The sequence below is a fragment of the Centruroides sculpturatus genome, unplaced genomic scaffold (genome assembly GCF_000671375.1).
Source record: "Centruroides sculpturatus isolate CEXI.00-Female unplaced genomic scaffold, Cexi_2.0 scaffold762, whole genome shotgun sequence".
Lineage (NCBI taxonomy): Eukaryota > Metazoa > Arthropoda > Arachnida > Scorpiones > Buthidae > Centruroides > Centruroides sculpturatus.
The window spans coordinates 64,098-77,945 of record NW_019384911.1 but is presented as its reverse complement, the minus strand read 5'-3'; the positions used below and the strand labels follow the sequence as shown (position 1 = coordinate 77,945).

General features: G+C 27.6%; 1 protein-coding gene across 1 annotated transcript in view; it reads left to right on the top strand.

Annotated features, from left to right (window-relative positions):
- The window catches only part of LOC111631652 (pyrroline-5-carboxylate reductase 3-like), a 38,871-nt gene that overhangs the window by 6,992 nt on the left and 18,031 nt on the right, over window positions 1-13,848 (top strand). The window contains exons 2-4 of the mRNA XM_023375950.1: window positions 1,354-1,418; window positions 13,095-13,274; window positions 13,347-13,559. Of these exons, the coding sequence (XP_023231718.1) occupies window positions 1,354-1,418; window positions 13,095-13,274; window positions 13,347-13,559 (458 nt within the window). The remainder of the gene's footprint in view (window positions 1-1,353; window positions 1,419-13,094; window positions 13,275-13,346; window positions 13,560-13,848) is intronic.

Sequence of the window (13,848 nt, the reverse complement as noted above, 5' to 3'; positions counted from 1 at the left end):
TAAATTTAATTTAATACTAATTTAATATTAAATAATTTATTAAATTTATATAATATAAATTTAATATATTAGTTTATTTTCTACTATTGCAAGGTAATTTTAATAACTGTATTTGTTACTTAACCTTAAAAAATCATCTTATTTTATAATGTCTTAGAGAAACCACATTCACAAATAAAGAGTCCATAATGTACTATAAACATCACCAAATTGTAAACATGTACATTTACAAGTATGTACTATATGTACATGTATTCGTAAATTTAGATTCCTTTTTTTTCTGTACTATATTAAAAACTAAAATTTATTTGTTTGTAAGCTTAAAATAGATTCTTATTAACCATATATTATTAAAAATGCATTTAAACAGAATACAGAACATAATACAGAACTAAAATAATAATACTGAACTGGAAATGGTTATTTGTGGATTAGCCTAGTGACAAGTAAATTTGACTTACATTGTTTTTTGACTTAAGTCACCTCTCCTAGAACCAATTATCGACGTAAGGCGATGTATACCTGTAATAACATTTCAATTTATTATTATTTTTTAATATTTGAAAATTGAAATAAAATTATAAAACCCTACATTTCATATTGGGATTTATTGTTTAATAAATGTTCAAAAGCCTTTAAAATTCAGCAATATGTTTATTTAATAAATAAATAATTTGTTTATGATTATGCCATGATTGGAATGCATATGTATTACATTCATAATGTTAATGCACCTGAAAATGAGTTTTAAAAAACAAAGCCATTTGTCAAAACATTGTATTTTTATTCATAAAATTATTTTATGAATAATTTTAAGACATGATTTTTTTAAGACAGCAGATTATGACTTTGTTAATCTATTAAAATATAAAATAAGTGATTAACTCTTTTGTCATAGTCTGTTCCAGTTATGACAACCCATAATCTGTGAGGTACTAATTTGTGGTCCCCAGGGCTTTAGTAAAGCAAATTTTATTTATCAGTTTTTCCCTACAATCCTAATCATTAATGAAGAACGTTCAAATTAAAGCAATGAAAAGAATAAACTATATATTACCAGTTTACTTAGTGTTGGTTTAACCTTGAGTAAAAACCTCTCCTCAACAACTCATACTGATGGACATCTTAAAATTGAAACTTATGTTGATAATGAGAGGAACCTAATCTTGAAAAACATTTTATATTACATTTCAGACACCTTGAACTATCAGCATATCATTACTTATTTTTTTCTAAATAACACTAATAAAAATAATATACAGTACTAAATAATTGTATGAAATGACATGAAACTCTAAAATTTAATATTTAATTTTAAAAAATTTGTTTAACATGTGTTAAAGTTTTTTGCAGGTTTAATACAAAGTGAAAACATTTGGGCTAGTGCACCAACTATGAATAATTTACAGAAATTTCAGGTTTGTCAAATTTTCATATCCAGTATTTTAACTATTTATAATTTTTCTAAATGAAGACAAAAAATTTTAAACTTAAAATTCTTTGTCTTCAATTAAATTTCAAATAAATGTATCAAATTGTTTTGATATTTAATCAAAACAATTTGATACATTTATTTGAAATTCTAATTTACTATTTTTTTTTCTTTATAACTGCAGTGAAGTATTGAAAATCTGGACTAACTTAGATGGACCCATCCAGATTTTCAAATATAAATGTAAATTAGTATCCATTTTTTGATGTCAAACATCTACAATAAAATATTTAATGCAAATATACTCTTTTACACATGCATAGTAAATTATTACATGAAATTATTAATGCCTTATATATCTCCTAAAATATACAATCCACAATAAAGTCAATTGAATTCTTGCCTATTACTCCTTTCTTGGTTAATAATTCATATTTTGAATCCCTTATTTATGTGACCAGAGACTCAAAACATGAATTAGTAACCAAGAAAGGAGTAATAGACAAGAATTCAATTGACTTTATTGTGATAATTAAACCAAAAACAAGAATCATAGTCTAAAGATTTCAAATAAATACCCCATATAGTGAGTTTTTTAAAACTTAATTTGTATTTTTTGTTTGATCTAATTCTATACAATATAGTAGCTGTATATCATTTCTTGTTATACTGCTCATTCAGATATATGTCACTTTTTGTCTTCCAAATATAAAACACTTTAGCCAATAATTTAAAAAAAAAATCAATCACAATTAAATTTCTGCTGGCAAATAAATATTATTTGTTTAATTAAAATGCCTCAATGTCCTTTTTCTTACTAAAATATAAATTTTCGTCTATAATTTTGTATCTTCTATTATCAGGACTTATTATACTGGCTTTACAGATAATGCTACAATGTTTTATTTAATATACCTGTATACAGGTATATTAAATAAAATAAAAAATTGTTTTTTGTAAAACTTTGTAGTATTATCTGTAAATCCAGTATAATAAGTCCTGATAATAGAAGATACGAAATTATAGACGAAACTTTATATTTTAGTAAATATTATTTGTTTCCAATCTTTGACACTGAAATCACCATTGTATGAAATATTGTGGCTTACTGCCTTAGTATTAGTGATGGTTTATTAAATTCCTTTGAGATGTGGTGTCTTAGAAGAATGGAAAGAATTAGTTGGATAGATAGAATAACCAATGAGGAGGTTAGGAGTAGATTTGGAATAGAAAGAAACTTGATGGTCAGCATCCAGAGAAGAAAAACAGCATATGCTGGGCATATAATAATAGGATCCTTGGGAACTGATGTAAATTGCATTTCAAGGAATGGTGGAGGGTAGATGGAGAAAGGGAAGACCTAGGCTAATGTGGCAGTACAAAATCAAAAAATGGACTGGTTCAAGCTTTGGAAAAGCCTACAACCATGAAGAGTGGAGAAGAACTGTCCATTAACTGCAACCCTCTGTAAAAGAGGATGCCATGTGAATGAATGATTGAGTACTTACTTATGATGATACACAGATGTGCTTTAATACTTTAAATTTTCAAATGAGATTTATGCAATTCTGAGTAAATATTTGTTTGCGCTGTTTAATGCCATTTTGAGTTTTAAAAATTGATTTTTTAAGATGAGTCTGTCTAGATATTCATGGCTCAAGTGAATGAATTCAAAAATTGGTTAACTTGTGGTGATGATATTTGTTCAGCTCATTTTCCAAACCCCATTTAGTATTAATTAAATATGATGGAGTTAAATCATTTACAAAGTATGCCCATTGAGAGAAGCTTAAAAAATGCATCTTCTCATTTATCTTCCTTTCCCTGCAGAAAGAGGCAGTTTCCAAAGATGGCAACCCAACATGACATGACGGGATAGTTTTCCAGTAAAAGTGAATTAATTAGTTGTAATTTCTTTGAGGGTAGTGTTGCAATATTAACTTTATCCAAAATAAGATTACATATTTATTTTGTTGTACACAATAAAAGCATGTGTATCCACTTATAAATGGAGAATTTTCATGTTTGTTTTGAAAGATTGATTCTGGATTTCCCAATCGTTTTCCATTCCTCAGCTTGATGTTATTAATTAATGAATGTTCTCTGCTTGTAATGTAATTCGTTAATTTATCTAAACAAAAAACTTCAGGATGTACTGTATTCAACAGAATCAGAAATTGTATTGGAATCTAGAGAAATTTTGGTATCATTCCATCACTAATTATAACATTGTATTTACTATATTAAATCCTGCTTTTGAAATAAAAGCACTTTTTATTTAAAAAAAATCTGTTGAACATAAACAATCAAATATTTTCATTATGTATCTCAGTGTTTCCCAACATTTTTGGATTAGCAGCACACTTTGAATTTGACTCTTTAAGCTCTGAAAATTTATTTCTATATATCTGGAGACAAAAATCTTTTTACCTCTCAGGCTACAAGAGAAATTTGTATAGAAAAAGCAGTCAAATTTTCCCTTTAGCTAGTTTCATCTCCGATTAAGGTGATTTTGGCCGATTTCATATTTAAAGAGCAAATAAAATTCCTGCAACACGCCATAATTTTTAAAATAAAAATGTTTAAAGTTTAAAATAAATTGCAATTGATTTTAAAAAATTTTGATAATATGGAAATTAAACTTACCAAGACAACTCACAATTTTACAAATATACAATTAAAATAAAAAGACTGTTTGAAACAATGTGTAAAGAGCTAGTATTGATCTTTAAGCTGGTAAGCCACAACATTTATATAAGCTCCAAAGAGTTGGTACACCAGCATATGCATAGATGTATGCAATTTTTGTGAGTGGTATGCTAATGCTGCAAATTTTGAAACAATTGGCATTTTAGTGAATACCTCCTTCTCTCTTTAATTGGCCAGTGGTAAAAAGATGAAAGATAAATGAAATTTTAAAAAGAGAAAAAAGAGCTAATTCAAAATTTTAAAAATATATTTAATATTTCCACAACACACCTGAGGCACTCCGACAGCATACAGGTTGGGAGNAAGAACAACCGAGACTTTCGAAGGCCAATTTTCATTTGATGAAAATGTTTTAAGTGTTTTAAAAATTTCATTTGATTTTCATTTGATTTTCATTTGATTGAAATTTCATTTGATTTTCATTTGATGAAAATGTTTTAAGTGTTTTAAAAATTCTAGATCTAAAAGAATAAGAACAACCGAGACTTTCGAAGGCCGTGAAGTCCGACCCGAGCAACATCAAATGAGAATGGTTTTGTCAAGGGCTGCAGAAACAGCATCACAACGTCAAGCTCGACTTGCAGCTCTTCTCAATTCTTCAATCCCTATTTTCTCATAAAAATATTCCGTCATCTTGATGGAAAATTTCTAGTTTTAATTAATATAATTTGAAAGAAATAACATGATAAAAATCGTTGCCTGCTCGGAGTGCAATCTCCAAATTGTAAAAAACAAAAATCCTGATATGATGTTCATTTAAGAAAAGTTCATCAAATTAAACGACCTAAGTTTTAAGAAAAATAAATAATTAATTATAATGAAATTTATGATGTCTGCGATAAAAGATTTTCGTTTTTGTATAGTTGAGAAACACAAAAATACAGAAATAAATGCTCATATAAAAGAGATTTTGTAAAAAAAAGAGAGCAATGTTATAAGTAGAAAATTAAGTAACCTGTCATATTGGGTCGAAAACGTTGTTTAATAAACATTTTTCAGCATCAGTTGTTTGATGATTCATTAAGTAGAAAATTAAGACTTCGACGTAACAATACATTTCTTTTTCGTGACTTATTAAAGGCTTGTCTTATTTTTGAACATGAATTACAACTTGACTTTAGAGAAATATCAATTTAGCTCTGAAAATGGTAATTTTCAATTAATTGTAGGCCTATTACTTTTTATTGTGGTTACTGTATATTCATCTTAAATTAACATATTTATTAATATTTACCAATTCGAGTATAGTGCTTAAAAGAAATAATGATTTTTAATTAATGCTTATTCGACAGAATTTAAACACTGGAAAGAAAAATTGGAAAAGTTTATCTGTACCGGTACATGTTTTAGACAGATCTGCTAAATATCGTAAGGACTGTCAGATAAAGAAATGTTATCTATAATTGTCATTGACCTTACGAATATCGAAAGTCTGGGGAAAACATGAAAGTTCCAAAAGAGATATCGTGGAATTTTAAAACCAAATCTTAAACCCTGAAAATACATTTATTGTACAAAGATGTCTTTTGTAAAATATAAATAGAATATTATTTTCAAATTAGCATTAATGTTAATCATTAAAATTAAAAATGAATATTGCAAATGCATGCAAGCCTTTGATATCTTTCGGTGAAGTACTATATGAATACCTGCATACATCATTAGTGTCACATGAGTAAAAAAGTTGGAAAGCACTGCTATACAGTAATTTCTCGTCTCTATTTTTTATTTTATATCGTGTTTTTTATTTTTTGTCTTCAGCCCAGCTAATTGAAACAATGTTAAATTTCCTTTGACTTAATGCATTTTTTAACTTGCATTTTACAGTACTTTTTAATTAACACTTGAGAACTATATTAAAGTTTTATAGACAATTATTTGACTAAAACTTTTAAATTTATCAACGTATAATTTATCATATACAATAATTTAGCAACTCGATTCCTATATTTATATTATTATTTTGGAAGAAGTTTTTAAAAGAAACAAAACGCATTTGGCGTATATTCCAGTAATTGTATATGTAAACGAGTTTAATTAAAAATTTGATTGAAGTAAAAGAAGACAAAGTAGTGTTTATACCCGATAAACAAAGCATATTGGAAGAAAATCGATTGTTTTCATCTAATTTCTTTCAAATTATATTAAAATGGTTTAAGTGAAAGGTATGAAAATAGTAAAAATAGATATATTCTTCGTTCGTATATAATAAAGGTAAAATTTTTTTATAAGTTTCAATATGGATTATTATAGCATGAATTTTGAATTGAATGAAACAAAACATGGCTTCTTTCCTAATTTTTTGTTAACAGGATCACTGGATATATTTCGCTAGAGGCGTTGCAGTCGGTTTTCACCCAGCTAAATGTGTTCCTGCAGCTAAACGCTCCATATAAACTGAGAAGAAGAAGACGCTCGTGTCATTTCAATTCTTGGTTATAATTGTATTAAAATAGGTTCGGGATTCTTCCAGTAAAATGGAAGAATATGAAGGCAATGTCGGATTTATTGGTTCAGGAAAAATGGCTTATGCATTAGCCAATGGAATATTAAAATCTGGTAAATAAGTTTTGACATTTAAATATGTACTGTACAGTGTCTCACAGGGAAGTGATCGTTTCAGAGGGCGCATCGCCTGATAAAAAGCGTCTTTAATACAACTGGATAAACAAGCCAATGATAGCCATTTCATTTTAAACGGATTATACCATTGGTTTGCTTACCTCGCTGTGTTACACGTCCTTTATTAGGCAATATGCCCACAATTTCGAAATGATGAATCAAAATCTGAAAATGCAACGTAACTTTTTAATTTAGTTGAATATATTTCAAGATGTCTCACGATAAATTTTAATAAAAAATAAATTTAAAGTACTTGTAATTATCGTATGAAAATAAAATCTGTTATATATCACAATTTCTCTTCACAGTGAAATTGGTTCATGTAAAGTTCCTACATGCAAAGTATGAGTTTGCATATTTTTTTTAACTCTACTGTATGGGTGCTAAGAGGATTTTTTTAGCAAGCCCATTATGGGTTTGGCCATGTGGTGAGGGACAGGACCAAACATAGGGGACAGATCTCCCCTAAAAAACTTCTCAGGGATTTTTGATCTGCCACGGGTTTAAATTAGTGGGTTGCCACCTTAACCACTTGGCTATCCAGCCATTGAATATAAAGCTGAGATTGAAAGTATTAATTGCTTTTAATGAAAATTTTGGTAATTTCATAATTTTGGTATGGTTCTCAAACAACAGGACATCAAACAAGGATTGCAAAATATGAGCGGGTCATTCACTGTTACAAGCTTGAAAAAAGCAAATAGCATAGCAAAAGTTGTAAATTAAATTAGGGCAATAGTCTAGCACAGTGTTTTTCAACCTGTAGGGTGCGACCCCCAAGGGGGTCGCAGGTATAAGAAAAAGACAAGTGTTTGTAGGTCCTACACTACAATAAAAACAACTAGAATTTCAGTGAGAAGGCTGTGCCTGTTTATTTTACAGAACAATTGGTTTTTCGATCGATATTTAGGTCTCAACAGAAAGAAAATTAAATATGTAGTTTTTAAAATCACTGATATAGATTTAATATGGCCCTGGGGGTCGCCAGAAATTTTTAACTTGTAAAGGGGTCGCATATTCAAGAAGGTTGAAAAACACTGGTCTAGCATATAACTGAAAGATTTAGGCAGAATCTTGTCTTTGACTTTTCCTATGTTTATATGGGGTCAGTGTATCTTTAATCTGTCTTCTCCACTTCTCTCTATCCAGGGTGTCCATTCTTCTCCATCTCCTCTCCCAAATTCTATGCCATCTTGTCTCTTTATCTCAAGCAGCTTTATACCTGTAATCAGTTCGTAATTTGTAAAGAAAAGTTACTTTCCGTAGATAAGATTTCTTCTCAAGAAATATTGCTGAGAGAAGCAGCTGCAGATAATTCAAAAAGTGGAGGGCAAGGCTATGCATGCTGTCATTGCAAAAAGAAGTGTTCCACGAATAAATGCAGTTGTAAAAGCAAGGGATTCTTGTGCAATTCAAAATGTCATAACAGTTAAGTTGTTGCAATAAATAAGATTGTATAATGTCAATCACATAATATATGTGTAAGTTTACTATTGTGTATTATTTTTCTTTTCTGATTAAGAATGTACCATTCATTTTAGGTTCAACAATTTATGTGCTGTTACTTAAGTTTTCTCTTATCTTGACATATTAAAAAGTTGCATTTTTGTCTTAATGTAATAAAAATATTTTTATTCAACATTCACCATCAGTGCATGATGAATGTTGACATTTGCCAGTGTAAGTGAGAAATAATGATATTTAGCAAATATTTTGTACATACACGAAATGACTGTGTGAATGCTGACATTCACCAAAGAATCTGAACATTGCCAGATATGTCTTTCATAGTAACATGTATACTAATAAATTGTGTGTGTATGTGTGTATATACACACACACCTGTTAAGAGCCTGTCTTTTTCAAGAATATTCAGATATAAAGAAGAACAGAAAAATCAGTACCTGAAAAACAAATTTAATTTGAAAATAAATAATTATTCTAAACATATACATAAAAATAATATATTTTCTCAAATATTATAAATTATTTTGGGATAATATATCAAAAATAGTGGTTAATGCTGTTGCAATTTTTTAAAGTGAGTCTCTGTTTTCCTCAGATATGGAAAGTTCTTTCTCCCTCAACTCCAGTTCTTTTTTCTTCAATTTAATTTTTTCCTGTTCTAGTTGAATAAATGAATCTGTTCTTTTCTTTGCTTCACTTAATTATTGTTCAGCGGAAATGTGTTTTCTTTTTCTTCTTTTTACTACAAAACATAAATTCACATGGAAAACTTAGTCTTTGTACATGCTGACTATAAAATTAATTCTTTTACACTAAATCTTATAACTTTGTATATTAATATGACTTAATACTATGCAGTTCATTTATAACAGATTCTATAAATTCAGTTCTTATAATTAATGCTACAGTTGCTTTAATGAAGTAATTTGAAAATATTTTAAAAATTTACTTACACTCACACTCCTTTTGATAAACCTGTATTTTCACTATCTGTTAGATAAATTGAAAACATTTGAAAACCATAACAAATTTTTGTGTTATAATTACTTTGTATTTGAGATTATTTATTTTGATGCATACTAACCCTTTTCAGAATCAGAAATAAAATATATTCCTATCACAATGATACTTTCAATTTCTGGCAGTGCTATAGATTCCTATTATAATAATAAATTACATTTTTAAAATATGAACAGAGATAGTAGTAGTACTGTACTGATAGAAATTTCAAAAACTTATTATTTAATACTGTCCATTCTATACAGAAAAATAATGAAGTATAACATTTTTTAAAACATGTTATTCTTTATTCATTTTAAATTTTAAGATTATTATTCACCTCAGTCTGCAATATGTTTGAAAATTCTTCAACTTCTGATTCCACAGAATTTTGTTGCCCCAAAACCACTATATATATCATTATAGAAAAAAATTCTTTCTTATAAAGAAGATAACTTTTCATTCGATTCTTTACCACCCCCAGTCTTTTCTCTACTGTTTTTTATTCTCAATGCCATCTCTTTTGCATTTCTCTTCATGTCAAGCCAGCACTAATAAAAAAATTTTATTTGATAAAATTATTATACAGCAAATTTTTCCAAAAATGAAAAGAAGTATCTAATTCATCAAAAAAGAGAATTAAAATTATAGTAAATTATATGTATAAATTATTAAAAGCATAGACATTATATTAAAATTATTTATTGATCAGAAGTGTTAAGTTCATTGAACAGTTTAAGAATCAGATAAAGGAAGAAAACTGAAGAAAGGATTAAATTAAAATACTTATTTTTTTCCATTCCACAACAGACTTTTTTGCTCTAAAGCTCATATTTAATTTTTGAACTAATTCTTTCCACATATCTAATTGTTTTTTTCTAGTAAACTCATTGTCAAATTTTCCAGAATTCATTTTCTTATTGTTTTCAATGTATGTGACTGATATTTATTTCTGTTCATCACTGATTTTTTTAAAAGCATTGGAGATCTCCATTTTCTTTATGTGGCCTATATCACTGTAACACAAAATTAACTAACATGTGCAAACTAATTCATGTGGATTTGTTTAAAACTTGTTACAGTTAAGTTGATTTGTCGAATCATTATAGTCGCAAACCCAGATGCATTGTAAATAATCCCATCATGCTTAACGGCATATGAAACCAAGTATGACATATTTCCTCTCGCTTTTCGAGTTCACTCGACAGGTTTAACTTGAGACTACTGATTATGTGAGTCATAGTAACACAAGTGAGTTGAATGACGTCAATTCGAGTACAACATGAAAAACTTGAGACTAAGCCCAGATGTCTATGGATGTGATAATTCCTAGAAAATAAGTGTCTGAACTGGTTGCATATTGAAATTTAAAAAAGAAGAAAATTGGAATAGAAGCAGATGGATAAATCATATTCAAAAAAGATTTGTTTATTTATTTTAATTTAGATTGTATACATGTTTACTAGTCTCAGAACTATGGTGAGTGTATATGCAATAATATATATAGAAAACTTTTCTGTGAAATTAAACTTCTCATGCATACTTAATTTGAATTATACAAGTGTATCTACAAAAGTAAATGCAAATAAACTAATTTGTCAATTTTTTAACATGCACTCAGAAAACCTACTTTAGTGCATAACTGACTTTTAGCTTTGACTTTTGGCTCCTTACCCAAATTAGTCTGTTAAATCAAGGTTTTACTGTGTTTGTTTGATAAAAATTTTAATTTTATATATAAATTTTGAAATTAATTAAAAACAAAGTACAGGTATATCTCAAGTTACATCGTTCTCGATTATACATCGTTTGTCAAAAAAGTATATGGAAAAATAAAAATCAAGTTTAAGTCATTTTATTTTTTACGTCCATCCACCACAAATATTGAAGTCATAATATCACTAGAAAAGCGTTAAAGCACATAAAATCATTTAAAAATATGTACATTTACAGTAAATGTTAATATAAATCCTAGAGAACGAAACATGAAAACATCTGTGTTTCTGTGTTGTCGTCTTATTTAGCGGTCTTTAAGTACTCATTATTGGTGTTTTCNCTGTAAATACAGTACATACTTGTATATATTTTAATATGATTTTATGTGCTTTAAACGCTTTTCTAGTGATATTACGACTTCAATATTTGTGGCGGACAGACGTAAAGTTGAATAAAATGACTTAAACTTGATTTTTATTTTTCCATATACTTTTTTGACAAATAACGTATAATCGGGAACAATGTAACTCGAAACGACATAAGTTGAGGTATACCTGTATTTATGCTAATATTTATTCAAATTCAAGTTGTCATGAATTCATTTCATTCCTAATATTAATAAATTTTATATGTACCAGCATTTCCTTCTTAATGCATATTATTTTAGTATGGCAGTTTCTTTTATTATTATTATATTACAACTGTGTTATAAGCTAATGTAGTTGCAGGCTTTTTAGTTTTGTTGTATAGCTGTAATATGTTCTGTAAACCTAATTTTGAATTTTGTCTCTTGCAAAGTAACATACAGGATTTTGGCAAATACATTGTAATCTGTACACTATATTATCCATTTCCATATTTTTCTTTATTTTCTATTTTACTTAATTTATGTTTTAATTTTGGAACTATTCTAATGTTAATTGTTCCAATATGAAATTATGAGGATGTTTTAATAAATGTAGGATTAAACTACATTTATTATCTTAAATTTTAAAAGAAAAGCAAAGACTTCAAATATTGATATTAATTAAATACTCATTTTTTTCTTAGATTTTTACTATCATTCAAAGTATGGCTGATGGTGCAGTTAAGATGGGTATTCCAAAATCAATTGCTATTAAATATGCAGCTCAAACTGCTTTGGTAAGGAATTCTATTGTACTTCTTTTTATGATTAAGAATGTATAATAATTTTGTGTTTCAAAGATAACTTGAAAGGGAGTGATTTATTTGTTGATTTTTAAACTCCACTTACAAGTTAAAACAAAAGAACATTAATGGTTTGAATAAAGATTAAAATCATTGACTCACAACAAAATTCTAAAACTAATTGATGATGCATTACAAAATTAAACTATTAAAACATATGAAACTCTTGATGAAATGTAAAAGGTTACAATAACATTATTGCATTTATAGCATATAACACTATTAGTTTAACATTTAACCTGTTAAATGTAATAAAATTGAAAAAGAAAAATTTTTTTTTTAAATAAGACTTGTTTTTTATAAGAAAAATAAGTGTTNTTTAATAAAATTTATAAAATTATTTATTATTTGTCATTAGATTTAATGGAATGACAATATGATGATGATGACAATGATGATGCATTATTAAATTTTATTAATACACAAATTTATTAAAAGAAACTGTTATTGACTGTATATATTATGTATAGGGACATTATTTTTACATTAACTGCAGAAATTATAGAAATTCTTTAATTCAGTGATGAACAACATATGGCACACATACAGCCCGTGAGGTTCTAATATGCAGCCCCAGGGGCTTTGGCAATATAATTTTATTTTTCATTTTTTGCCTCATGCCATTACATAACCCTAATTAAGTTGATTTTCATGATGGAGAACATTGAAACTAAACTCTATCAGTAAAAAAATGAGAATAAACTATATATTACCAATTTGCATATTGTTAGTGCATATTATTTTAATATCTAATATATTGGCATAGTGTATGTTGGTACTAAGAAGGTTAAAGCTTGTAACTCCATAAGAAAAAACTGCATGTGGTCTGTCAGAAGCATATGAAGTTCACTTGCAACCCACATCCAGAAATGATTGTTCATCACTGCTTTAATTGATATGTTTCAGTATATATGAATGTTATATTAATTTATACTTTCAGGAAATGAATTGCAATGTGACTCATTCAAATTATGATGTTCTTGTTAATTGTACAATTATCTTTCTTTGTGTCAAACCACATCTTACACAAGTTGTACTGGAGCAGCTTTATAGTTATTGGAAAAGAAGTCATATAATAGTATCAGTTATTAGTGGAAAAACTATTAAATATTTAGAAGAGGTATTTTCAAATAAACTTAATTTTAATGATATTTAGATACGTTTAATAATTTCAAAGATTTTGATTTTTTAGAACACTCCTCCTCAGACTAAAATAATACGTTCCATGCCAAATGTATCATCATCAGTTCTTGCTGGAGCTTGTGCTATTTCAAGAGGGGCTTCTATATCTGAATCTGTTGTTAAAATGATTAAGAAGTTATTAGAAACTGTTGGTTTATGTGAAGAAATTCATGAGGACCAAATGGATGCAATTGGTGGATTGAGTGGTAGTGGTCCAGCTTTTGTAAGTGAATGAAATAATATTTTAAATTATAAAGAAGTAAGATTTTTTCAGAGAAATATTTAACATTTTTATTATTAGTTTATAATATTAAATTAATGTAATTGTTTTAACTTGTTATTTTTGGAGCTAATATATTTTAATCACTTAGTACAGCGATTCCCAACCTGTGGTACGCGTACCCCTAGGGGTACACGATAGGTTGTTTAGGGGTACAGAAAAAAGTTAGTTATTATGGCAGAAAAAATAATATATTATGTATCACAAACTAATAGTATTAAAAAATTATTAG